This window comes from Pseudopodoces humilis, chromosome 14 (genome assembly GCF_049639895.1).
Source record: "Pseudopodoces humilis isolate 2021_Gansu_Grassland_sample_001 chromosome 14, ASM4963989v1, whole genome shotgun sequence".
Lineage (NCBI taxonomy): Eukaryota > Metazoa > Chordata > Aves > Passeriformes > Paridae > Pseudopodoces > Pseudopodoces humilis.
Genome location: NC_142213.1, coordinates 18994740 through 19022694, shown reverse-complemented (window position 1 = coordinate 19022694; position 27955 = coordinate 18994740). Strand labels below are relative to the sequence as shown.

The window sequence follows — 27955 nt, the reverse complement described above, 5'->3', positions numbered from 1 at the left end:
AACACTTGGCTATTGGCAGAGAAGAGGAATTTTCAACAGTCCAGCAATTCATTCCTTAAACTTCCCATAGCCTGGATTTGAATCCTGCTAATTCAGGACCAGTGCTGTGCTTGGGAACAGTATTCCACAAAATACATCTGAAGCTGCTGAAGCACACAGCTGTCTCCCCAGTCCCATGAAATACATTATTTTGTACCAAAGCAGTTGTGCTGTGAGCTGCCACAAGCACAGCTCTGCTCCACTGGCACAGGACACAGCTCCCAGCTCCAGAGGACTGGCACTGGCAGAGGCTGGGTTAGCTGTCACTAACCCAGGGACACAACTCACAGCCAACCTGCTCCTCCTGCTCACAAAGCTCGCCCACACCCTGATCCCACACAAACAGCTCCAGGAGGGCATCTCCCAGACAAAAGCACAGCAGAAAGCAGTCTGGATTCATGTTTATTGAAGCCAGTAATTAAAGACGTCCTCGTTTTGCCAGCACTAGAAAGCAAGGTTCCACATGACTGCATACTGCACCTGGTTAAAGCCATACAACTGGACTAAGGTTTGTTTCATACATTTGCAGCCCTAATTGTAAGTTGGAAGAAAAACCAATAAACTTAGTATACAGGACAGTGAACTTTCATTTACAGCATGTATATTGTTAAGTTCACGATGTACAGAGCAGTCACTTTCAATGTAGTTAAATTAAATAAAATACAAAATTCTGTTCAGTTTAAACAGTTTTTGTTTCTTTTTTTCAATGCCAATAAAAAAAGTGCAAACTTAAAATCAAGCAGCATAACCACAGCATTTTTATGGAGGGCCAATCTTTAAAGTTTTCTATTTGCTTCAAGTTGAATGCTTTCATCTTTTGTTTTTAGTTTAAACATGAACAGTAGATGCAGTCACTATAATGCATATAAATATAGGCATATAATAGTTTAAACAGTCTACCATACAAGTGTATCTGCAAATAAAATGAAGTTTCACTTGAAAATGTAAAGGCTGTTTGCATTTGGCCTTTGGTTCCAATGCTTGAAGACACCAGAATAACAACTGTGCAGCTCACCAAAGCCAGCAGACTTCGGCACCCACAGGATGCTACATTACTTACACCTCTCTTCAGTAAACTAGGAGCATTCACTTGCAATTAGAAACCGGAAATCTGTCCCTGGTTTGTCTTTCTGCAAAGCTGGTAAGTTATCACACAGTAACAGTTTTGATCAGTTTTAGTATACTCAACATTTTTATACATCTGGAAAATACTTCAATTGTAAGTTTTAGCCATATTGCTAGAAAAGTGCTTATCAGGTTAGATGACAAAAAAAGGCAGTTTCAGACTGAGGTTTTCAAACTACACCATTACAATCACACACTTCAATTTTCTTGTCCAATTTTTGATGGTTTAGTCTCCAATCTCACTTCTCAGTGTCAAGAGGACAGTGTGTAATTACTTCTGGTGTGGTAACTTGCAACTGGCACCCATTACACCAGGAAGTGCATCCACATCACCATCAGCCAGCCACAGTCTAACTGTTACCTAGACAACTGTATAACTTCAGGTCATACCATTTCTTAAAAAAGTAAATAAAAAAAAAATAAAAAAAAATTTGAGTATTTTCAACAAAAAAACTGGCACAAGTAACATACTCATGTTAATGTTTGTCAAAGAGGCAAGTAAATACTCTTAGCTTTCTAGATGTCTAGAGAGACTCACATGAACAGCCTCTTGCTGTAACATAGGAGTTGAGGTTAACACCCAGCACTGTGTTAGTGGTCAGTCTAATTCTGTATATTTAAGTTACAATATATATTAGGGAAGTTATATCCAGACATCAGATTTAGTACAACAAATTCATATCAATAAAAAGTAAACTCTGTATAATTCAAATTGTGGTTTTTCCCTTCAGCATTAAGAGCACAGAATATGCTTGGTTTTTTTTTTAATTTCTGGTAGTGTGTCCATGTAAAACAAGCATACCATGTATAAAATCAAAGTGCCATTTCAGTAACCACTGCAGTTGTGTTTGTACAGAATGAGGGTTTATGTGACCATGGACAGGGCTCCCTTACAGCAACAGGGACAACCACAACCCATCTTTCCAAATGAAATGCTACATGAAGGAAAACACAAAACAACTTCTTCAGGATATCCATCGGGTACACATTCATACTTTTTAGGTTACCTTCAGAATTGGAGTTGGCTGCACCTGCAGCAGATGTAGTTGGAACTAGGGCCTTGAAAGTTTTTTTTAAAAACCTCCATAGGTGTAAGGCAGGAATCCATTTTAGCTTGGCAGCTAATATTTAGTTACAAAAAAAGTAAGAAAGAAAAATACTGAGAGTGTTCTGTAGCACATTTCATTATGGGAAAATGATCCATCACCCACCATTCTTCATAGGCCAGCCTCTTGGCATAAAAAAGGCAGAAGCTATCAGAAAACAGGATTTGAAATTAAATACAAATTGCCAAACTACTGTTTTTCAAATAAAACCAAACAGTGACTGTTTGTACTACAGTGCACAATAAGTTCAAGCACCTTCTAAAGACACATCACAAACTGTGCCAGGCACTTGGAGCTAAACAAGTTTAGTTTCTCCCTTTGTCAGCTACACCAAAAAGGGCATCCACACTCTTTAAGACTTCTTTAAAAACTAAAACAAGATTTATAACAAGAATAAATTCCCATGGTTCTTAGTGTTTGGCCTGGAATTCTCCAATGTCAAGTAGTCTTTTAAGAACAGTGACTATTTATCCCCTGTGAAACACAGGATTTGACAACATTGCTCCTCTCCAGTCAATCCAACATTCTGGTTTCTCGCTGTCCCAAATCCATTTCCCCTTTTAGGGCTCCATTCCCCACCTTGGCTTCTTTCCCCCAGTTAATGCTGTTCCACCACCACCACCACTCCAAGAATATAATGCATTGCAAACATACAAGTAGCCAATTCCAGTAACTCTGAAAGAGGGTTTCAGTTCTCTTTCTTGCCTCATGTGCAGTCAGTAGTACTTTTAAGAGAATTCTCCGTTTTGCTTCTCTGTGTTCTTCACAACAGGAAATGCAGCTGCACCTGCTTTACCTCCAAACCAAAAGAATTGCCCTATATAAACTCTAAATGGTTATCTTATACAGAGGGATTTTATATGCAAACTTCCTGAATGTGCACTTTTTACTGGGACAAGGCAATGATGTAGTAAGCTCATTTCCCCTGCCCCGAGAAAACTGATAGCATCTGCCATAGCAGAAAATTCCTGGTCTTATCAGATCACTATACATAGTTATTTGGTCATTTACATCTGCATTTTTCTGCCCTATCAAGCCTCGTTCTCTGTTGGAGGAGAGTTTGTTGTTACCATGGGGTCAGGCTTGCGTGTGATCCTGTCCAGCTCCTCCTGAGCATTTGCCAAAACTGTCTTTTGTCCTGGAGAGAAAAAGGACACAAAGCAATTGAGTTTCAATGAAATGTTTCAACCAAGAAGCACAAGCATTCAATAAATCACCTTTAGATGACAACATATTCTTGATTTCTCATTATTTTGTCACCTCCCCAAGGACACAGAGCCTGGCACAATGCAGGGTATTTTTTGTGTAAAAACTGATACTCAGGTTTGATTCACTTTAAAGAGATGAAATGCTGAACTACACAGCAGCAAAAAGCACAACACCACCAGTGATATGTTTATAGCAACTAAGATTTAAAAATAACCACATTTGGAATTTTCTGTAAAAAGTCAAGCATATACAATTCTATTATTAGCATTGATAGCAAGGACTTTATTTAAACCAAACTTTTAAGCACAAGGTATGTAGGACACCTGCTAAAAAAAGCCCATTTATTTGTACTTTGTACTCACACTTGTACTCATTGCATTTCAACATGAAACAACTAACAGGAAGAACTCTCATGTCTGCAGCCAATGCTTCCCTTAAAACAGGGACAGGAATTGCATATTCATATAATATCTCCAAGTAGTCATTTCAAAGGACTTCTTCAATTGGAACCAGACACACTGAAGTATTTCATGGAAAGGCATATCTTACGTTTCTGTATTAGACTCAAAACTTTTTAACAATTCCCTAACTGAAACTAGCTTACTTCAGTGTTTCTGAAAATTATAAACCCACAGACAAATTCATCACCAAAATTGGAACAATGTATCCTAATGCATGGAGCATACAAGCATTTAAGATTAAAAAGCTATATTTTTAGACAAAAAGTAGATTATATAACCATGTACAGCTTCCTTACATAGCCAAAGAATTTAACAAGCATCTGTTTTCCAGCTCAAATGTGTGTGAAATATTAGGTGGATTTTTTCCAGGGTACATGCTGAAAACATTAAGAAGGCAAGATTTGACTGTTAAAGATTCAAGTGTTTTTTTCCAAAGTACAAAGACATAACCAAGTTAAAAGGTTACCTTTAATCACTAGGAAGGTTTTAGAACTAAGCACTAGTCATAAGCCACAGCATTCTACACAGCATTTACTCAAAGTAGGAGCATTTAAGCAAAATTTAGGAATTAGTACATTAATTAATGTACTATAACAGAACTTAAAATACAAAACACTTCACATGTAGACTTATGGCACCTGGGAGTTAAAAAAGCCTAAACCCTAAAACCTAAAACCTTAAACCCTATAAAGGCCACACAAAATCCTTGCTTAAACAAGGGCAGATCTAAATAAAAACTATAACTTTTTTTTTATGCTGGATGACCTGGCTCCTTAGGGTTCCAAAATTAGCCCAAGCAGTGTCCTGCAAATACCTCATGTGGACAGGAAAAACTCTCCCAATGCAGGGGAACACACTCCCCTTTACCACCATGAGGAGCACCTTCCAAAGGAGAAGAACAACAAACTGTTTTTAAGAAAATAAGAGTTTCCCCTTAACTGTGAATGAGAGTGACACTTGCTTTCATTTTCCCTACAAATTTGTCAAGGACTGATGGCCCCATTCAGTGAGATGTGTTCTGGACAATTACATGCCCACAATTCTGTACAATTAATTCCCCTTTCTAGATCAGAGTGAGAGCAGGGAACCTGAGCTCTTTATCCTCTGTACAGGAATAGAGAGGGAAGGCAGCTTTAGAATTTGCAAGAATCTTCTTGTGAATATGAATGAAATAACTGTGTGACTATAGAAGTTAAGATGTAGAAAAATAATCCACCACAGAAATAATCAATTGAAGTTTTTTGAAATGTCACAGTCTAGACATCAAAGAGAGTCCAGAAACAAAGGCAAACAAGGAGCACTGCACAGCAGGAAAAATGGACACTGCCCAGAAGTGAGATTTCTCTCAGGTAAGAATTGTCACAGTAGAAATCAATCCATCAATGAGGCTGACCAGAATTGTTGAGAACCACAATGTCACTCATCCTCGGACAGAACTTCAACGATTCAAACTCAGGCTATTCCTAGCAATGAGAGAAACAGATGGTCTCTTTAAAGCTAAATATTTTTGTCATCAACCTTCTGAAAACGTCAGGCTCTTTAAACAGTTTAGACACTTGAAATGCCTACAAAGATAATTTTAGCACATTTACTTGCACAGAGGGTGCTGCTGGAAATAATGCTTTCTCCAAGATGTTCTGCTCAACTCTTCCACAAAGGAACAGCTCATCTCTTCTGTTCTCACCAGCACCAGGTACCTCACAAACTCAACAAGAGCTTTTCAGAGAGCAGCATGAGGAGCCCTTACCTTCTCAACACAGTTTAATCTTACACTGGCTCATGTAAGGTGTGAGCACAGCAGATGACAAGAACAGGCACCTTCTCCTGTGAGTGAAAGCCAACTGTTCTGTTCCCAAAGTCAGGAAAGGAATGGGACCTGCCAACTCGATGTAGCCAAGAAAAGCCAACCTTGAGATCATTCAGGAGAAGCACTTCCACCCAAGAAAGAACTGCTGCAGCAGGCACTACGATGACGTAGATCTGCAGAGCTGACTACAATATTCTGATCATTCACGTTCCAGACAATAAGCCAAGGATGGGAACTAATGAAGAAACTAGTGGGGAAAACAGAGCTCAGCCTCTAGCAGGAGACTAGAAGAGAACTTGTCTAATTTAGTCTATCAAAATCAAGGAAGTTAAGGGAGGATGTATGATTGCTGTCTCTGTATGTTTCAGGAGAGAAATTATCTATTCCAATTAGAAGTTAATGCTGACACAAGGGGAAAAAAAAAAAGAAAAAGAAAAAAAGCTTGCTATCTTTGAAAAATCCTGGAATACACAGTGCTCTAGAAGACTGAAAGAGCAAAGAGTGCAGCCCATTACAGACTAGTTTAGCAGTTTTTCCAGAAATTGCAGTTATGTTTTAGGTGCTTAGAACAGCCTACCAGCACAACAACCAACAGGGTCTGTCCCAACAAGTTCTGCCAAGCCACCCACTTTCCTATGACAGGATAACAGGTCCTGAGGAGAAGGGAGAAGTGGTCAATATTACATCTCACATCACCTTCACAGAAATAAACTTCAAAAAAAAAAAAAAGCCTAGATATTGCAGAGAAAATTAATGGATTTTAATTCATAAAATTACCCATTAGTTATCCATAGCACTGGTCAGTACTATGTCTACCCTGTCCAGCTGTTGAAGACAGCAGATAGGTAAGTAAGTGAGCCTGAGGAGACAACAAAGGATTTTGGAAAGATAGGATTGGAGGGAAAAAGTTATTTACATAAATTACCAAAGTGGTGCATGATGATAGAACGGAAACAATGATCAAGCAAACACACAAGCTTTTGAGAGACTGAGGGAATTTGATACAGACTAGAAACCTCATACCAGGAGGCAGAAAATGTATTAAACTGGGTGAATTGTTACAAAAAATCCTGCTCAGCATCACAAAGATGAAAACAACCCCGTGTTCCCCTGAGAGATGTGAACAGAACACATCTGTAACACAGATCAGCTCACCCCTGCTCAGGGCAGGCAGAGCCTTGTCTGCCACCCCCAGCTGTTTCTGAGCACAAAGCAAACAAGGTGAGCAGAGTGCCTGGGGACACAACTGTCACAGCCAAAAAACACGGCCTGCGCACAAATCTGTTCCTGCAGGCCACACACAAGTCACAGGCAAAGGGAAACTGCTTTCAAAGCCAAACACTGCTGCAAACACAAAGGGCTACACTGAGCTCCATCACCACCCAAAGACCAAGAGTACTGGGATTCAGAAACACTGGGCAAGGGAACAAAATAACTGAGAAATTAAGTACTGGAATAGGCTTCCTGGAGAGGTGACATTACAGCTTTTATTTCTGAGTTGTTTGCTTTTTAATCACTAGCCAGGTACTCCCTAACTGACTTTGCTTCAGATAAAAAGCAAGGATGAAATAACACCTAAAAATATTTCTAGTTCTATTTCCATAAAATGTTATTTTGTCCTTGTGGTAAGTAAAACATGAGGCTGCATTTGATGAAGCAGGGACACCTTTCAGTGTTTAACTGAAGAAGGAATTCTGGATTATGAAAGAATTAGTTCAGTGTTCTTATAACATGGAAACAATATTATTATGGAAATCATATATAATACAAACCTGTTTTAATAAATAATACATTTAATAAAGACAAAACTACATAATTCATCACGCTGAAACAAAACACACAAAAAATTACACCTGACTTGCTTTAAGTCAAATCCTATGCATTTTTGAACTTTCAAAACATGAAATGTCATATATAAATCTTCCCATTAAATAGAAATTTAAAAATACCCAGACTCCTACTGCCTTGGCTCTCTGACTGACAGAACCACCAGTGTGGCTGGCAGCAGATATTTCTCATTTCCAGTTTGGAATGTCTGGCCCTTACCTTCCTCTCTCAGCATGAGGAACTGTGGGTTTGGCATCACACTTAAAACCCACAAGACTGAACAAGCTTGGGATCACTGTACCTATCAATAATTTAATAGTGCAAGAATTCTGGAAGGAAAGCTCCTGAACATTCAATGTGATGGGAATGACAGTATTGAACAGAAATAGTCAAAGAATCAAAGCCATAAATTCTGTCTGTCAGGTGGACAAATGCATTTTGCACCACCATGGTCTGGGTAGGTACCAAACACTCTGACAGGTTTCTTTCATTTTCACTGAACTGCTGCATTATTCACCAGAAGGATCTCCCACATTGCAGTCACAGCACAGACAGAGAAGGCACCCATTTGTCAGTGTTATCAGCTGTGCTGGATTGCAATAAAATAATAAATAATTAATGAGTGAACAACTTCAAGCTGTCACAAGGAGTAATTCATTTCAGCTTGAACTCTGGGGAAGTTTCAATAGTTTCACTGCTAACTCCAGTACAAACCCAAAAAACTTCATCTCTTTTGCAACAGCGAAGCATAAAGAAAAGAAGGGAATGAATTCTGAAGCTGAAAAAGAAATCAGCACTTTCAGCATAGGATCAAGACTCAAATGTCACTGAAATCCCAGCAGTCTCTTTTAAAGACATTTTGGTACAGTCATCTGTCATGGTCTGTCACTTTCCTGACCAATGTAAGAGACATACCCATGGACCAAGAAGCCAAATAAACTATTAAAAACACTCTGCAATAACATGTCCAATACCTGATTTCTTGGCTGTACTTTGCACTCCTCCAGCACCAGGACTTCCAGGAGAGCCAGTCTTTTTGCTCAAGAGACTGTTAAAGAAACTAGCCAAGACACCTTCACTTGCAGCATTATCTAAAGAAAAAAACAAATACAGATCACACAGAACACTTAGAGCTGGTAAATGATAACATATTTTCACATACATTAAAATCTCTTCCTAACCAAGGAAATAAACCTCAGCTCTGAGAAAGTCTGTCCTCAGTTTGAAGGCCCCAGTCCTTTGGGTACCTTGGCATAGGCAGAGATGGCTGAATGCACATTCCTGCTTGTTGGGAGGGTGTAATGAAATTTTAATCAAAGTATTTGTGCATTTTAAAGTTTTTAATAAATGCAAAAACCAAGAGCAAGATTATTAAGTATGGACACGAAATTCAAAGACTGATAAGCCCATTAACAACCTGCACAGATGTTCTAGTGCAGCCTTTCATGCCACACTGCTTTTAACAAATCAAAACTTGGCAATTCAGCAGTAAGACAGGATCCAGAAGGGTATTTTTCCCCCTGGAAGTGAGGCATGGCCCTACAGCACACAACAAAAAACAACACTGGCCCTGCAGACCTTCTTAATGCACAGAGGGGAAAGAAACCCCTAAGTATCATGGAGCTGCATCTCTGGGAAAGATCTCATTTCCAAGTGACTGCTACAGCAAATGACATTCCAGAAAGGGTTTAGTGGAACAGGGCTCGCTGTGGATTCCAGAATAAGTGATATGAAGTATGAAAGTGTAGTTCAGAGCAGTCTCCACCTAATAACCCAACTGATGCATAATAAATGTATTGAGGCAATTTAAGGAAATTAGAATGCATTTGACCTCTGTCTGACTGCTTGGCAGTAACAGAACTCTATTCCAAGTCATATAAATGACCAGAAAAGAAAAATGTCAATCCAAAGTTATGTTGTAAATGCATTTCTATTATTAAACTAACTATACAATTAGTGAATAAATCCCCCAAACCTTTCTACAGAAGAGGATTCACTTTAAGGAAAATAACATGATAGAAGAGTAAAATGCTCATTCATACTTTTAATATTTGGATCTGGTTTCTTAACTGATGTGATTGGTGAGGCACTGGGTACATTGGTGGGACCAGCTCTGCCTTGAGTTCTTGGGGATCCTGCAGGGCCTCTCGCAGGAGATTCCTTAAAAAGTCCAAATCATACAAATCAGAGAAGAACTTCAAAGGATTAATTACATTAAGCAAGTTTAACATCACATACTTTTTCAGCCTTTTTATTGGCACTGTAGTGATGCACACTGGAGAAAGACAACAAACAAGCACCCAAAACATCAGTTATATTGGGGATGTGCCTCTACTACAGGAAAGGCTGAATCACTGCAGGAAATTTTCAGTTCAATAATCCAATGTTTCCACAGTGAATTTATAAGCAGCATTTAAAAATATTGCCTCATAATTTATTTCCTTTCTGCAGTTTGGGGACATTATGTAGGGTACATTTAAATATAAAAAAATGAACCACTGCAGGTTAGAATCACTCCCTTTTCCCTTGAAGGAAACAAAACACCTCCTACTCTTTTCCTTGGATCTACTTACTGATGCTCTTGTAGGCGTTGCTGGCTGTTTGGCAAGGAATGACTGCAAAAACAACATATTAAGCATATTAAATATATTTCAAAGAATACAGAGGAATAAAATACAGTGAAGCTGAGTAACCATAAATTTATTTCATCTTTTTCCTGATATTTACAGGATTCCTCTTTGATATTTCCATTCTTCCCCACTCTGCCTCTAGAGGACTGACTGAAAGGAGTAAATAAGCTTTGGGCCTTTGTCTCACACAGCCAGTCCAGAACTCAAAGCCAGAACCACAGACACCCCAGTCTGTAACCTCCAGGACATTTATAATCACCTGGATAGGGAAGAATTGTTGTATTTTTTGAAGTACAGAGCAATAAAGAAAATAACAAGTTACAGCATGGCCGAATTTGACACATTAAAGTCTTCCAAGCCTCTGGCTGTAAGGAAACTGCAATGCTCAGATGTTAGGTTTTAAGAGTATTTATATTTCACAGATCAATACAACTTTGTGGTGAAATACAAAGTCTCTTCCTCCTCTTCTCCTTTGACATGTAAATTCTTTCTATTCTCAGCATATCTTCCCTTGAACTTGCCAAGATAAGTGATCATATTTCCTGGTTGCACTTGCTAGAATAAAGATCTACTTCACAATTACATCTGAATTTGCAAAGCTGAGAAACAGGACTTATTTTCATTCTTCCATTCTTACCTGCTGCTTCATAAGAAATACTTGCTCATCTTCTGCTGCCAGCTCTTTATCATGGACTAACTGTTGAACAAAATATTTTGTTGTTATCAGTAAAAACTGGAATTACCATAACTGGTTTTAATGCTTTGGTGATCAAAAGGAGAGGCAAATCTTTAAGACTATTGTTTACTTTTTTTAAAAAAAACTGTTCTTTCACATTTAAAATAATAGTAACATTAAGAAGTTGCAATTAAAAAATAATGTAAAATAAAAAATATTGGAGCAGACGAACAGTGATGCCAGCCTGTGAGCACTGTCCTATAGAGATGAGCACTTGGTAAGTACCCACATTCCTTTTTCTTAGTTTGGATATTGATCTCATCAGCTTCTCTTCAAAGACCTGAGATGACCTTGCTTTACCTTTGCATGGCAACCTCAAAGCCATATGAGTATAAATGGAAATGTCCTACAAAAGAATTCTCCATTTTCTGGGGGTGTTTCTGCCCCGCACATGCAAAACTGGTAAATGTAAAATAGCTATTCCTGGACTGCCTTTCTTTCAATAAGGTGAATGGTTTCAGGGTTTGCTTGCAGTATTTTAAATAACTAATAAAAGAAAGCCTGATGTTTTATATATTTAGATTAAAAAATTTGTATCTGGAGTTCTTCAACATTAATAGTCCTTAGCAGCCATTCAAACAAACTCTACTTATTTGTTGGGGTACAGAAAGAAATAAGCCCTTTTTACCTTTCTTACAGGAGGTTTTACAATGAAGTCCTCATATGCATCTTCTGGTTTTACTGTTGTGAAGTTTTCATGTAAAATGGCAATTTTCTTCTCATTGTCCCAACCAGCAGGTCTGTAAAAAAGAATAAAGCTTTGCCTTTTCTGCAGCTTCTACAGAGACCGTTATTTACTCTATGCCCTCTACTTAAATAAGGCAATTTTCTTACAGATCAGCCCTATTTCTCAGCTAAATTCCAAGCATACAAAAACTGGAATGGTATAGTCTGAGTCAAAGTAATATGCATTAAGTTGGTGTTTAAATTTGGGATTCCACAAGACTAAGCTTTTGAACAACAAACCATTCCATTTATTTTTATATCCCTATTACATGCAGTGCTTAATAAAAACCCCTCTGACATTGTGCTGCTTGTCCCAGGGACTCACATAAAAACTGCATCCTTCTCTACCACTAAGGCAGGTGTGGTAAACTGGAAACCGTAGGTTTTATGTACAATGTACTTATACAACAGGTCAAGGTTCTTCTCCTCCTTAACTGATGTATAAATCAAGGCAGCCCCATCTGGGTTTCTAGTTGAGGAAAATTAGGTAAGATACAGTTTCTAAATTATAGTAAGAAATTCATAACAGGAGTTAATAGATTTATAGCTACTAGACTTAGCTTTGAGCAGTAGTTCCAGGCAAAATTGGAGAAACCTAGTATGCAGGGGTGGAAGGGATATAACAAGGCAAGGGTCTTTTCTTTGACATACACAAAAGTTATCCATCCTCCCAGGCTTACATGAAAATTTCATCCTATTTCACTCGGAAAAAGTCAAAAACTTACTACAAATGAGATCTCAGGCTTACATGGAAATTGTAAATTCTGAGGAAAACCAAGAAAGAACACAAAATATAAGACCAATCCTTTGTAAAGGAACAAAAGGTCCAAATCCCATGCACAATTTCAAAATTATAAGATATTTTATACATCTGTCAACATTTTCAAAAAAACAAACACTACACATACCTACCGAAGGTTAGGTATGTACAGCACATACCCTAACCAACAACTACATACCAAGTAATCTTGCAGAGCAATTTCTTGCATTATTGTTATGTGCAATTCAACATGAAAACATCTCTTTTTGCTTCCAGATTAGAGGCAATCTCCTCAGCACAGAAAAGGATACACTGTAAGCAGAATCTGCGGATGTGTGACTGAATGAAGTCAAAGTGCTCTTCCCTGTAGTCGTGCTCCTTCTCCAGGACACTCACTGCATCACACTGGGAGAGGAAGAAAAACAAACCAGAAAAACCCAGGCATTTAATCACAGCACATATTAAAACACCTTCCTTAATCTTACATGCTCCCATCACATTTATTTTGAGTCTCTGGTTCTAAAATAACACAAATAAACCAAACACTAAAGTAATTAACATAAAATTGATAAAGTTATTACTATTCCATAAAAGTAAAAATTGATGCTGATGGCAGCAGCTCACTTGTAAAACAAATCCCTCCACTGTTAATCCAGAATTCATTTTGCATGTCTGTAGAAAGCATGCCTTTAAGAGAGAAGTAATGAAACCCTTGCAAAGCAGCAAAGAGAAGCAGAGCCTCACTTTTGTGCACACCACGAGCACAGGTATGCCCAGATTGTGAGTCAGCACGTTGTCTCCGAGGGGCAGGGAAACGTGTTCATCCTCCTGGCCAGATGAGGGGCCTCTCCTCTGTGGTGATCCTTGGTAGCCTTCTTCAGGTTCTACATACTCCTGAAATTCCTTTATAACTATTAAAAGAGAGAGATTCTTAAGCTACAACAAAGGAACTAGTTCTTTCTAAACCATAATTAATCTACAACTAACTAGAAATCTCAAGGGATTTTTTAATTTATTTTTATACTACATGAGGACCGAATGTAAATTAAGCCTTGTTGCCCGTTCCAACACCATAACTTCTCCATCAAAACTTACAGGAAGCCAAATCAAGTGGGATCTGGAGCCATTATAAAGAATCACAATTATCTGCAAGAGCTAAAAAATATTCCTGAACATTTCCATTATAGGGCAGTTGACAACAGAAAATATAAATGTGGTTTAGCAACACAGCCTATACCCTGCAATTTGCACCTACTGTGGAAGAAAGCATGGTGAAAATGTAAATGTACACAGGAAGCACCAACCTGAAACAGCCACTTTTTCTTACATTACTTTAGTTCTTATTACTCTACATTTCTGTTGCAGGCATCCAGTGTTAGAAATATAAAATCTACTTGCATAAATACAGACTCAAGGGCATCTTCAGGCTACCTGAAGAGACTGAGTTGTATTCTGGAAAACAACAGTGAGGTCCAGAGGAAACTAAATGCTTTTTATGTTTTTAGTACTTTTATTTTATGGCAAGAGTGTTCCAATAGTCCTGACTCCTATCCAATACTGAAGCACCTAAGGAATAGTATTAAGTTCATTTTGGAAATGCACTGTGAGCCCACATATGCTTTATCGAATCTGGGCTACAATCTACACTTTAATGTCTATTATTCAAGACTAAAGTCACAGACCAACTAAATCTGTGTCCTTGATGTGACTGCTCCAGGCAGGGCTCTCCTCCTCCTAACTCAGCCATGAGGAACCCTCATGGAAAGAGCCAAGCAAACTCCATGATCTGCTCCCACAAATGCTCCTTTACTTTAGAAATAGTGGGAGCAGCAGAGTGACTGTAGGGACAGTGAAGAGAACTCGGGAAAAGCCACCAATCTCCAGCCCAGCCACACAGAGAGACTGCTCAGAACACCCTCCGTGTTCTGAGAAGGAACTGGAGTGCACTGCACGCCTCCTGAGCTTTAGGAAGTGGTAAAACCTCAGGCAAGTTTCTTATACAAACCTTGCAAAAAGAAGTCATGGTATCTTTTCAAAACGAGAACCATTCCTGCAATGGTATGTCGGTGCGTGGAAGGAAGAACAAATCAGAAAACTCTTCTGTTTAAAGCTGCACAATCTACAATGCTTAACTGAAATATAAAACTCTGTGATTCTTGTGGAAAAGAGCTCCATTCCAGAGAAAAGCCTAAAAAACCCAAACTAAATATAGACTATAAGATTTCCAATCACCAATTCAATATATGCCAGGGTGCAAGGAAATACAAACAAATGAAAATGAAATGCAGTTGCTTTTAACGTGGGGAGGCAGTGCCTTCTTGTGGAGAGGAAACAGCAGTGCTCCAAAGGATGGTTCCTCCAGGACTGTTTCTTAGTCAGCTACAGCAAATCAAAATTCCATCATACATTCTGCACATTCCACGAGTTTTTTATCTCACCAAAAGCATTTAACTAGAAAAAGAGTTTTTTGAAGTACTTCTTTACTTTATTAGCTTTCCCATTACTATTTCCTATTGAGGTCAAGTGTATTAAGAGCAGTTTAAAGAACACCATCTGCATCTCCCACAATGGTTCAGATGAGCCTCTCTGACTTAATCACATAGAAAAGACTATTTGACAATACAGCTCTCAATTAACAGCATTATAATCAGACAAGATTCCTTTCCTGGGTTTTGTTCATATCAAAGCAAAATAATCTTTTCTTTACTGAGATGCTTGGGAGCATAAACCCTGCAATTCTGGGGAAAAAAGGCCTCTCCCAAAAAGAGTAACACTTGACAACATGAGGAAACACAAGATGCTCTAAGAATTTTAGAAATGTAAATAAGAACAAATGCAACGTGGAAATTCCAGAAGTCTGATGGTTTCATCCTCATGAATTTTATCCTCATGAATTTCTGCTGAATGGGAATGAAGGGCACAATCCCAGCTCCCCCTCTCCCCAGGAGTCAGCAGGACCCAGCAGCAGCACCAAGGCCCCACCTCACACGCAGAGGGAGAAAACCCCTCCATGTGGAGCTGAGCTCTCTGTGGATTCCCAGGGATGCACCTGGCCTGGCATTAATCCCTGCCAGACACAGACCAGTGGGACACAGATACAACCTGCCAGAGCAAGAACCTCTGACTGCAGCACCCAGAGCACACAGATGCCACTTTAACTCAGGAGCAAGAGTGAGTGCCTGTCAGCAATAGGCTCTTACACACTGCTCCAGGCTTCCACTCAACCCCCATTCCCTCCAGGATTTAGTCCTGTGACATCCAACCTGGACCCCAGCCCCTGTCAGATTCCCTGATGAACAAAACTGCACTCTAACAAGGTAATAAAGTAGCTCACTGCAGTCAAAACATTTCTTTGACACACAGCAATTTCATACTTACTGCTCATAGCTATGTCTCATTTGAGCTCCACTCTCAGGCTTTTATTGGATATAAAATATCCATATTTAATGGCTATAAAGTTGTGCACCCAAATAGCCCAGAAAATCTTTTATTTTTCCTTTTTTCCTCCTAGTGGGCTATGAATACTATCTCCTCCACACAGTTCTAACTGATGAGTCATCTTCTATATGGTATGGAAAAGAACTCTTTTCTTTATTAAGAAGTGAAAATTACTTTGGTTTAAGGTTTTTCAACAGGAAATACCCATAAGCTGATGCACATAAAATAAGAAGCCAGAAAAACAACAGTTCCTCTGGAAATCTGTAATATTCTGCCACTCATCACTACCATTGAGTATTCAGAATGGCCTGTTATGCTTAAGAAATTCTCACCAGGTGATGATGTGCCATTAAAATCACACTTCCACTACAGAGTGCTGATTCATCTACCAAACTTGTGGCTCTTTAGTTTTGCACTGAATACAGCAAATGAAAGTGAGGTTCCAGCAAACTTTTGCTCCCGTTGCTGTTGTTCACATGAGGCACTGCAAGGTAACTCCACCAAAAACTGCTGCATCACTTAGGACATGCACTGACCGGAAGCACTACTGAGACAGCAGTACACAATTATTAGGTTTGATTATTCCAGCAACAGTAATATGCTCAGGCCTGGAATGCTCTTTAACTGCAATGTGGAAATGCAGACAAATGCCACAATTTAATGGATGAATCCCACAGTCCCTGAACAGCAGAATGAGAAAAATTAAGAATATTTTTCTGAGGCAATCATTCCATATTTACACTCTTTAGCTTTTCACAATCACTTTTGGGTTTTTTGTGCCCTATCTTTATTGATCATTAAAAATTTTAGTCTTGTGAAAAGAATTCCTAGACAGAAGATACCTGGATAAACTAATTTTAAAAAAAATATTTTAGCTTAAGAAATCTTTCAGCTCTATGCTAGACCAAAAAACAAAAAAGTAGACAACCTGAAACCAATTCAGCTTGAATGGAATAGCACACAGTTTGCAAAAACATGTTATTGTGTTTCAATTCTTTAGCTTCAAACACCCCAGAGGTCATTGGTGTAATTGCCATTTTACCAGTATACATTCTTTCTGCAGTTCTTCATTCCTGACAGCCACCTTATCTCCTCTGCTGTCTTAAATAGGGAGGTAACATTCACATCTTCCCTGAAATAATTATTCAAATATGTGTTATTTAAATAATGATTTATCACAATTGAGCCTGAATTAAATGTCTATAGTTGACATTATGTACCTGACTTCACATGAGCCAAGCTCTTAGCAGAGGAGCCCCCAGAGCAGCTCAGTGACAAGGGGAGTGCAGGCAGGCAATGCTCTGAGTACATTCCCAAGAAAGCAGCCTGTTGCCTCCATGTGTGTCCTGCGGCCCATTCTGGAAGCTCTTTAACTCGAAGGGAAGTTTCTCACCCACCCAGGCAAGCCAAGAGTCAAAATCTCAACCAGCAAACACAGGAGCAAGGGCTGGGTGCAGAAAGGCCTCCCAAACCCTGCCAGAAGAGGCAAGCAAAGTCCAACTGCACTGACATAGGTGAGCTGACAGGCATCTCTGGAAACTCTTAGGATCTTAGCAATGGAGAAAGAACATCTTGCAGCACTTCCAGTGGATGCCAGTAGGGCAGGGCTGAGCAGTGTTTCCCCAGGGTTGCTGGTGCTGAGTGTGACAGCCAGGATGTCACACCTGTCACAGGGTGAATGTGGACATTCAGCTTGCGATGGAGGAGCAGGAGTAAGGGAATAGTCTGCAGGTGAAGTCAGGAAACACATCCATCCACGTGCTCTTATGCTGCAGGGGGCTTAAATTCAGCACACTCCATCACTCTGCACTCCATTTCTATGTTTCAACTGGCCTCATGAGCTCTTTTATTATCCTGGTTTTTATGTATTTGGGCTGTTGCCCAAATACAGCAGTGTTTCAGTGTTTCAGTGACTTCATTTTCTAAGTGGCAGCATACCCCAGGAGGCACAGGCAGCAGGATTTCAGTAAGGAGAGCTTTGCTGTGTAGCTTTAGGATGGGCAGCAGTCCCAAGGCATTCACCAGGCACTTGTGCTCTACCCAGTGCATCACCCTGACACAGTTACAATGGGCCTTTCCTCAGAATTACAGGCCATGGTGGCCAAAGTCCTGAGCACAGAGCTGGCCCCAGGGACAGTCTGCAAGAAACCAGAGGTGTGCCCAGGTGACATGAGGGTCCTGCAAAGGGCCTGAGAACAGGAAATGGAAATTTGAAGACATCGGGGCCCTGTGTGGCACAGCTGAGCCAGGGGATGGCACCAGAGCCAGGCAGGGGGAGCTCACCCCCTCTCCCATCTCCTCTTCCCTTGACTTCAGGAGAGCTCAGAACAAACTAGGAGTTTCTATGATACTTTAATTTAGAATTCTCTATCTAAGATACCACTATTGGAAATCCCTCTAAGCTCCTCAGACAGGGCACTCGAGTTTTGCCATAGCTCTCTCACAGAGTGCACTCTGAAGGGAAGGCTGAAAAGCTTCTCTTTTCAAAAGGAAAATTGAAGTGCACAAACTCCCTCTTTATTTGGATTTGAGGCACATTTTCTGCATCTCAGAAACATGCAAATTGTTGGATTTTGCATGCAAACATGCAACAGCTGTTGGATTTTGATACTGGAACTGCCTTTCCATTTCCCATTCCCAAAAAATCTCTGACACACATAAAACCAACCGATCATTTTCCCTTAAAAACTCTCATATTTTACTTTTTCATTAAATGTAACCTGATAATCAAACCTGGGTGGTTTTAATTATTGAGGTTAAACTCCAGCTGGTATGCTGTAGGCACAAGGCTTCTGGGAACACAATATTTAACATTCAGAAAGGATTATCAGTTATACAAATACACCTGAGTGCTCACTGGTCAAACAGATCACACTGCTCCCTAAAGGCGGCTCAGGAAACTCCCAGACCATATTTGCAAGGGTTCCACACTCCAGCCCAGAGCAAAAGCAGCAACCACAAAGGATCAGCCTGAATCTACCTCATCTGAAAGGACTGGAAATTGCTAAGGTCTTTTCCACTAAAGGAATTTATTTTGGAGTAATTCAATATGAAAACAGAAAAAAAAAATCTCAAGAAACATTTGACACTACTAAACTAACAACACTAAACTACTAACTAAATTAACTACTAAACAAACAACACTACTAAAGCAGATGCAGGATCCAATACTGCAACAATGACTGTCTGCCAATGCTAGATTCTTTCCTGCCAAGGATATGCCAGGAAAGAAGGTTCATTTATACAACATTCCTAAAGTCACAGGGTAGCAATGGCTGTAGTGAGACACAATTAGCTGCACCAGGTTCACAGCCTGAGCCACCAGAAAAAAAAGGCAGAGAGACTTCTGTAAGACAAGCACAGTATGGGAATGGGACCTGGCTGAGGTATCACAGCCAAGCAGACAGCTCACTTCATCACTGAATTTTGTCACTGTCTTTTAAAAAGTGAATCTGTCATTATATTATTTTTTTTTTAATTCCCCTTTTTAAAAATCAAATTATCAAAATCCCGTTATTGCCCAGGACCTAGACCAATAATTCACCTCATGTTTTGTCAGCAAAACTTGAAGAGCTGCTTTAAAGCCTAATACAGTCTATTTGAATTAGAGTTGCAATCACAACCTAAGAGTAATTCTTATCTATATATAAGAACCCATCAGAGTTACCCATAAGAGTAACCCATTCTTAAAATACTGACTCAAAGAAATTTATCAAAAGTTGTGAGAGCTAATTAAAAAACCAACAGCAATGTATGGATGCACAAAGACTTACACTTCTGCTCCATGTGCCTCATCTCTTCTGGAGGAATTTTCATCTTATCAATGTGTTCTTGCAAGACACTGGCCCATTTCTGTAAAGACTCCATAACAGTCCAAGGTCTAGACATATCTGCAACAAAGACCACGATGGTGTCTTGCAGGGATTCGGCAGAAACCGCAAACTTCAGAAGCCCTTTGTGATACAAGTCTCCATCCAGGATCCAAACGTTGCAACGAGTGTGATCTGAAAGGAAAAGGCACGGTTGGAATCCAGCAGATGCCGGGGTTTGCACTGCCAGGCTGGGAGTGACTGGGTGAGAGCATCAGTGTTCAGTGGAAGGAGCAGAACCAGCTACCAGCACACTCTGCCTGCTTGTTTAACAGACAGGTTCTGTGTAAATAAATGCCTGTATTAGTCAGAAATGCTTTCATTCCTGGGCTCAGAACATTTTCCTTTAAAAAAATAATTTCTGTTCTTGAGCTTTTACTCAGGACAGCTGTCAGGACAGTTTTTAATCGCTGCACAACAGTCCTGCATTAGAAACATGCAGAGTGAACCCAGAACACAGGGGATGTGTAAGTGCAGGCCCAAAGGGGTGGCCCTGCTCCAGCAGAGGATGAACACTGCCCTCGGTGTCTCCCAGACACATAAGCTGGTTTCACACACTCAAGACACCTCGCAACAGAAATAAGCTGCAAACAAGATACCAGCAATAAGCAGTTTAAGTTTCTAGCACAGGAGTGGGAGGAGCAAATACAGGATAAACTTCCCACCTTCCCAACAAGGTTGTGCCACCTGCTCTTATCTCACACTGACATAACACTGGCTCCTGCAGGCTCCTGACAGCATGAGCACTGGAAAAATGACCTGGTATTGCAGCTTTCGTGTTTCTCCCCCAGGTGTTTTTGATAGTGGCTGCATACTTCATTGGAATGCAAGGCAGAGTAGAGGGGGATCAGCTGGGTCAGACAGCTGGCATTTTACCCCAAAAATGAACTCTTGGCAAGAGTATAAGAACTGAAAAAGGAGTTTCCTCCAGAAACGATGTATCAGGTACGAGGGAGGAAGAGAAGGAAGGGAAGGAAGGGAAGGAATTACATTATCCTTAGAACTTTCTGCTGAAGAGGAACACCACCATTGTTTCAATATTCTAGACTCTTCCTAGTACCTCACACTAAGCATTCCCTATTTTACTACAGCTATCCAGAGGGAACAGTGAGTCTCTCCTACACTACATACACAGTATGTGACTTCTGCAACATACAGATCTGCAAACCAGCCACTGCAGAACACAGATTTTCAGTGTAGCTACTGAGCTTCATAATTACCCTGCTTCACTGTACTTCTGTGTCCTGAATCTTTCAGCTTCACAAAATCAATCCAGTTACTACGGTTATCATAACTTTATTCTAGGAGGGAATCCACCCCTCCTGACTTAAGAAAAAGGCAAAAGCTTGGCTAAGAAATCTGGAAGAAGGAAATATATATATATATATATATCCTACCTGCTTAATCAGGCCTTGGACAAAATTACTGGGCAGCCCAGTTTCAGACATCTCTCTCATCAAGGTGCTGTATGTGGGCAGTCTACATTTAGCATTTCTTCTAAGTTTTGTTGGGCTGTCCTAAAACATTCCAACATCAGTGATCACACACACAGGCCAAGAGCCACGCTGTGAACTTACAGCTCCTCTCACTGCCAGCTGCACCCCTCGATTCACTCTCCAGTGATCAGTGAGGGTGAAGCTCAGAAATGCACCTCTGCACACCCAGCACAGTTCCACTCCCTTGTCCCCCTCCAGGACAGCAATCACCGGCATCACAGGGATTCCCACAGCACTGGAGATCTGAATCTAAAGCTCCCAAAGACCTCTGAGGACAGAGGAAGGGTCTAGGAGAGGTCTGGGAAAATAGAGAGCAAGGTAGGACACAATGTGAACACATTTATATGTTTGCTATTACACAACAGTAAATGAAACATCTGTGCAGGACTCTGCATTCTAGAAACATCCTGGGTACATGCCCTAAAGCAGCAGTCTCCCAGTAAATAAAAACCCCGTGAGCTTTCTATGAGCTAAAGGTTATTAATAGACAGGGACTGTGTGTATGTACAACTGTCTCCTTGGAGCATGAATGGAAGTTTGGAAAACCTAATGCAAATCTATCCATAGTTTATGCAAGTTTACAGCTCTCCTCAGCACTGATGGATTCTCCTGTGGTGAATACTCTGCGGAAAAGACTTTCACACCTTGGCAAGTAACAAAAATTAATAATATAAAAATAATAAATAAAAAAAGTTCAGCATTTTAAATGCAACTTAATAATAATAATATCCAAATTCACTGCTTCTAAGTCATGTTTTAAATCCAGTACCTAAGGTTAAAGTTATTTTGTTTGCAATGCACCTTTGCTCCCCTTAAGGATTTAATTTTTCTTTAACATTTGGAATGCAGACTGGAACTAGAATACAGGTGGAACTAGAATATAGCTGGAACTACCACTCAGAATCAATCTGCTAGGAAACCTGGAAGCCTTGCACTCACATTAAAATGTACTTGGGTGGAAAAATGTAACTTTGTATGAAAAGGAAAGGTTTTGCTCCTTTCTAACAGGACAGAAGAATGTCTTGTGATTTACAATTGCTAAAACATAAAACACATTTAAAAATACAGCACAGGGTGCTCACAATTTGGCAAGGACTTGATAGTAAATTCAGCTTTGTCAGCACCACATCAAGCTCCTACTTAGTCACGAATGTTAACTGGGCCCTTCTTACTGGCCATGACATAACATACAAAAACAGAGCAAACAATTAACAGATCCTGTTGGAAAAGCAGGGGTTACTTATTACAAGCTATTACAAAAGCTGCTAAAATCACATCTCTAAATCCTGTCAATATTCCATTATCCCGTTAGTCCAGAAGAAGATTTTCCAGCTTTGATGAATTTTACTGCACATGATTGATTCTGTGAACAGCAACTACATCTGCATCTATTCAAAAGATATTAGTGGCAATTAGATATCCCTTGTTCAAACTGTGAAGAAAAGCAAAAAAGAAGAAAACTTTCAAGAGAACTATTTTAAAGATGTTGACAAAAAAAAAAAAGACAATTTTCCTATTAGAAACCAGTGCAGCAGCAAGACTTGGCTCAATCTGGAACAACCAGTTCAGCTGGAATATGCATATGATATGTCTGAGGCCAGTCCAAACCTGAGGCAAAACCCAAGACTGCTTGATTTTGTTACAAGAATGCAACCCCAGAATGGTTCTTCCTCCCTGCACACTGGGCACAGGTGAGATGCATCTGCAGTCTGAGCAGGTCAGAAACGTCCCCGTGGTGCTTGTGGCTCCAGCTGACACACACAGCACAGAGCAGGCCATGCAGGCTGGCTCCCTGTTCTGCTCTACATCCCCGCAGTAACTCTGCCCTAGCCCTGCAAGGGCCTCTGAAAGTTACTCTGGAAACACAGATCCTTTAGAAAAATTATGCACAGCTTCTCTTCTACCTCCTACGAATTCAGATTCTCAGTCCTCAAAAGCAGACTAACCAGTAGAGACCAAAAAAATCTGTTCATCATAAAGAGGCAAAAAATTGAAACTTGCCACAGTCCCTGAGAAATTCCACTAATGGAGGACTCTGGGGCTTGAGCCCCAAAATCAGTTAATATTCCAAGCTAAGTTTGCAGGCAGTACTATAAATGCTTTCATCCAGATGAACTATGGTGTCATGTATGCAGGAGCAGCCATATGCTCCAAGGATAATGTAGCTGGGGATTTAGGAGAATCCTCTCTCTCCCAGGATTGCTTCTCAGGTCTCTCCAAACCTCTTCCTGAGAAAATGGCTTGGCCTAGGCAACATTTGAGACAGAAGTAAAATGTATCTTTAAAATAAAAATATATATTTTCCCTAGGAAAGTGACTTTTCAGACAGAGATTCAGTAGCAGACTTAGAATCTAAGGGACCCCAAACCCTGGGGACCAAAGCCACAATGTCACACTGAGCAGTGACACCTGGCAGAGCTGGAGCAGCTGGACATAGCACAGAGCCCACGTGCATCCAGCTGCCAAGAACCCAGCAGGAGACAGGGAAAACTACACAGTCCATGGACACCTCTGATTACCACAGGGCCTGCAAAGCAGAGATGCCTCCTGGGCATTTGTTAAACTTTCCTACAAACTGAAAATTTAATACAATTTAATTGCTGAGCTGATCTTTAGAAGGAAAGTAATTATAAACTAAGATTGCATCCAGCAATCCAGAAAAATTCTACTTTAGATAAAGGAGCAGCCAGGTTCAAACATCCCTTGAAGAGAAAGGGGAAACCACAGCATAGGAAACACAGATCTTCCTTAAGGTTTCCAAGGGAAAGACAGAAGGAGATAATGAATGACTCAGCACTATGAGGAAAATATTTCTCCTGGACAGAGTAAACTTATCTGAAATGAAGAAGAATAAGACAAAGAGCAAATAAATCCATCACCTGGGAAAAAGCTGAAATCATCTCACTCCACTGGAGAGTTTCAGATACCAGTGTTGATCTGGCACCCCTGGAAATCCTTGTGATCTGGTGTTGGCTAGGTTGGAGTCTAATAAAAAGCAGAGACCCTCAGAAGCACTCATCTGTTCTTGAGCTCCCGAATGCCCACCCTGAACTTCTTTATGGCTTCCAGAATTGTGGGTCAATTATAAAGGTTTTGTTCCCTAACCTGTATATGAGCATACACTCATCTGAAGCACACAGAGTTTAAAAACCAAATCCAAAACTGTCCTAGAGAAGAAAGAGCGTTATCTCTGCCTGCTGGGAGGTCCTGACCCACTTTGCTATTTATTTTGCTTGTGGATGACACTAATGAGACAGAAAGGAAAAAGGCACGTATTATTAGCTCCTAACACACCCATTAGAGGATGCATGAAGACCTGAATTGGCCAGCTGAGCCTGTAGTCAGTCAAAAAGCTCTCTTTTTTCCTGCTAGCACTGCCTGAGTTCTTCTGACAGGCCTCTCCTAATCACTTCAAATACTTATCACTTTCAGCCACTCAGGAATAGCCCCAAAATATTTCCAGTGTAGAGATATACTTGAGGTTTGATAGATAACACCAGGAAAAAATAGCACAAACATCCTTCTGCTTGTAATAGCATCTCCTTTGAAGCTGCAAGAGGCCTGATGACACAGGCTGCCTCAGCCTTCCTCATCATAAGGGCGTTTTGCCCTCTGAAGTGTTTGTGCAGAACTAAAGCAGATTGTGCATGGTGGAAAAGCACTTACACCCAGAACCTGAAGAAGCAAAGAATGGCTCAGCACTTAAAATTACAGCTCAAAAGATTTTTAGGAACTGCAAGGAGGCCCCTGGAAGACGTGGCAATGTACTCATCCTTTCATTGTGCCTAACTTAGTATCCAAAGGCAGCTTCCTGCCACGTGAGTGCAGGCCCAATCTCCATAACAACCAGTCACATATGGCATTTAATCACTCCTGCAAGCCTTCAATGCATCTCCAGTTTTAAAATACCATTATAGGATCTTCCTAGTCTGCTTGTTCCCAGGAACAGGGATGGACCAGCACTACTGCTTCCTGCTTCTGAGCTCTGAAGGAAGTCAGGAATAGGAAGACTTACATTCCCCATTTTTAAAGACAAACCAACACAAGGAGGTCTAGCAGTTTGCCCAAAACGAGATCAACAGAGGCAGATATAGGAGCAAAGATAACAAACTCACTCCCCATCTCTTCCTGTCCCAATCCTTCCCAAAAACACAAGTAATCTGATCATGAGGCCTGCTTTTAAACGGTCTCTTGTCATAATCTCCCTCCATACAGTAGAGACAAGCAATCAGCAGCATCAGCAAAAAGATAAGGGGCAAAGAGACCAGCTCCAACTTGAGACAAGGAAACACTAATCCTGACTTTAAGTTCCGTTCTTCACTCAGTCAACTTAAGCAAAACATTAAAATCTCTGTTATAGCTAATCAAAATTCCACACATAGCCCCTGTGAGAAACACCAAACCCCTGTGAGCAGATCCACGCTGAGCATGAAATTCTCATGGATGTATCCCTCCCTTTCTCTAGTCACACAGTAGCCACAGCAACACTACTGCAGCTGCTACAAAGTCACCATCTGCAAAGGGATCTCCCCTAGCAGTGAAGGGATCCCCAGAGCTGCCCTGTCTCAGGAACAGGTCAGGCTGTCAGGGGGCAGGAGGGAGAAGGGACATTGACTGTGAAACCTTTCCCTCCACAGAAACAGACACAGCTCCAAAACTCCCAGCACCATGCTGAACCTGCTACTGGGGCGTAGCCCAGAATGCACTCATCAAACCACAATTATTAAAACAGCACGGCAGCTACTTAATTAAAGAGATTGCATTTGAAACAAACTTACCATCTCTGTCTTCATCGTGAATATTCAGATACAAGTATTCCAGTCCTCTTCCTTTCTTGCCATGCTCTGCTCCCTGTATTTTAGCCATAAGTGTGGTTTTGCCTGAACCATCATCACCTGCCAGTAAGTTTGTAGAGGAAAAAAAGACACCTTCAGAATTACATCCGGCTTCATAGAAAATATTTTTTTTCACAACTTGCTTAATTAACAAGTACACTTCTGAATCACAATTACTTAATGTTCTCTTTCAAGTGTTTCAGTTAAATCAAATGGCTTATACCAGAACAATAAGAAAGAAGGACTGTCTTGTTCTCTATTATTACTTAAAATAGGCTGTAAATCTAACAGGGGAAATCAAAGAGAAACTAGATCTATAAGGACAAAGACCACAGATCAAATTACATAACCCAATTGAAATGAACCCATGCGTCAGTTTGCTCCAATCAGTGTTTGAAGTATGCTTTGTTTCTACAGATAAAAACCCAAGAAACCTACACCCAGCTGGCTGCATGTGTTACTTACCAAAAACAAGAATATTCTTGCCCGATGGCAATTTAGATCTGGACCGTGTGGAGACTTCGCTGAGGATGGAGGACCTGGGGAAGCAGCAGAGCAGCCGCGTTATCCCGGCTGTGACAGCACCATGAGCTCAGCACATCCGCACCCACAGCCCGGCACATGCGGGCTGTGTACGAGCAGGGCTGCTGTCACAGCCACAGGCCAACTGCACTCTGAACCACCACAAGCATCCCACCTTCGAGAGTAGAGCTTTCATGATTTCTAAACCACAGGCAGGAACATTTAAAGTTCTCCTCCCTTGTAAGGGGCCATAATACTGCAGAACGTTACTTTTCAACTAACTCTGATCACAATCGATTGCTGTATTCGACATACGCCTTTCTGCCACTACAGGTATTTTTTAAAGCGTTCGTTAGAAATAAAAGCCGAAGAAACACGAGATCGCCTTTGCCGGAGCCGGCCCCACGGACGCCCCTGCGGTCCCGGGCCCCGCTCTGCCTCACCGCCGCCCTCCCGTCCCTGCGGCCGCGGGGGTCCCGTCACTCACCCCCGGGCCCCCCAGCGCTGCCCCCGGGCCCCTCAGCGCTACCCCTCGGCCCCGCCGCCACCCGCGGGCCCCGAGCGCGGCCCCGACCCGGCCGAGGGCCCGCGCTCTCCTCCAGCCCCGCGGAGCCCGGGCTCGCCCCGCCGTGCTGACCCCGGGCGGCCGCGGGCGCCCACCAGAGATTCTGCCCTTCGTCCTCCTCGCCCGGCAGCTCGGCCCCGCCGGGCCCGTCCGGCCCCAGCAGCTTCTCCTCCCCCAGCACCGGCGCCATCTTGGAGCCGCCGCCACAAAGAGTGACCTCACCGGGCCGCGAGGACCCCGCCCCGCCCCGCCCGCCCGCGCGCGCCGCCGGCCCCGCCGGCCCCTCCGCCCCGCGTCCGCCCCGCCGGCCCCGCGCGCGCCGCGCCCGCCCCGCGATCAGGCGGTGCCCGGGCAGCCCCGGCCGCGGCCCGCCCTGCGCGCGCCGTCCTGTGGCCGCCCGGCAGCAGCGCCCCCTGCTGGCCCGGGAGCGGCACCCGCTCAGTGCCCGCTCCTGCACCGCGGCACCCGCTCCGGGACCCCCGCTACATTCCCGGTACCTGCTCAGGTACCTTCTCCCGATCTTCGGTCCCTGCACCCCCTGGCACCTGCCCTGGCACCTCCCCGCAGCCGCAGTCCCCGCCCTGCCGTGCCCCCGCCAGTGCAGCCCCAGTGCCGGGGTCAGATCTGGATAAGCACACGGTATAAAGTGTCGCTGACTGATCAAGCTGTCATTACCACCCCATCCTCACACCCCTGACACCCTCTCTTTGACCAACAGAACCACAAGAGCACGTCGGGGTGTTTACAAACAGACTTTCCTGGGTGGTTTGTCAGTCATTCCAACCTTTCAAAGTGCTGAAATAC

The 27955-nt window shown here is 41.7% G+C and overlaps 1 protein-coding gene across 1 annotated transcript; it reads right to left on the bottom strand.

The window, feature by feature from the left end:
• Positions 1-424: 424 nt before the first annotated feature.
• Positions 425-27350, bottom strand: DYNC1LI2 (dynein cytoplasmic 1 light intermediate chain 2). The gene is made up of 13 exons (XM_005532515.3): positions 27247-27350; positions 26530-26603; positions 26008-26124; positions 19638-19868; positions 13171-13337; positions 12738-12831; positions 11992-12127; positions 11569-11680; positions 10842-10901; positions 10148-10189; positions 9617-9734; positions 8549-8665; positions 425-3408 (listed from the first exon to the last, which is right to left on the bottom strand). Exons 1-13 carry the CDS (start codon positions 27339-27341, stop codon positions 3302-3304), a joined length of 1470 nt encoding a protein of 489 aa, XP_005532572.2. The 5' UTR covers positions 27342-27350; the 3' UTR covers positions 425-3301.
• Positions 27351-27955: the final 605 nt, after the last annotated feature.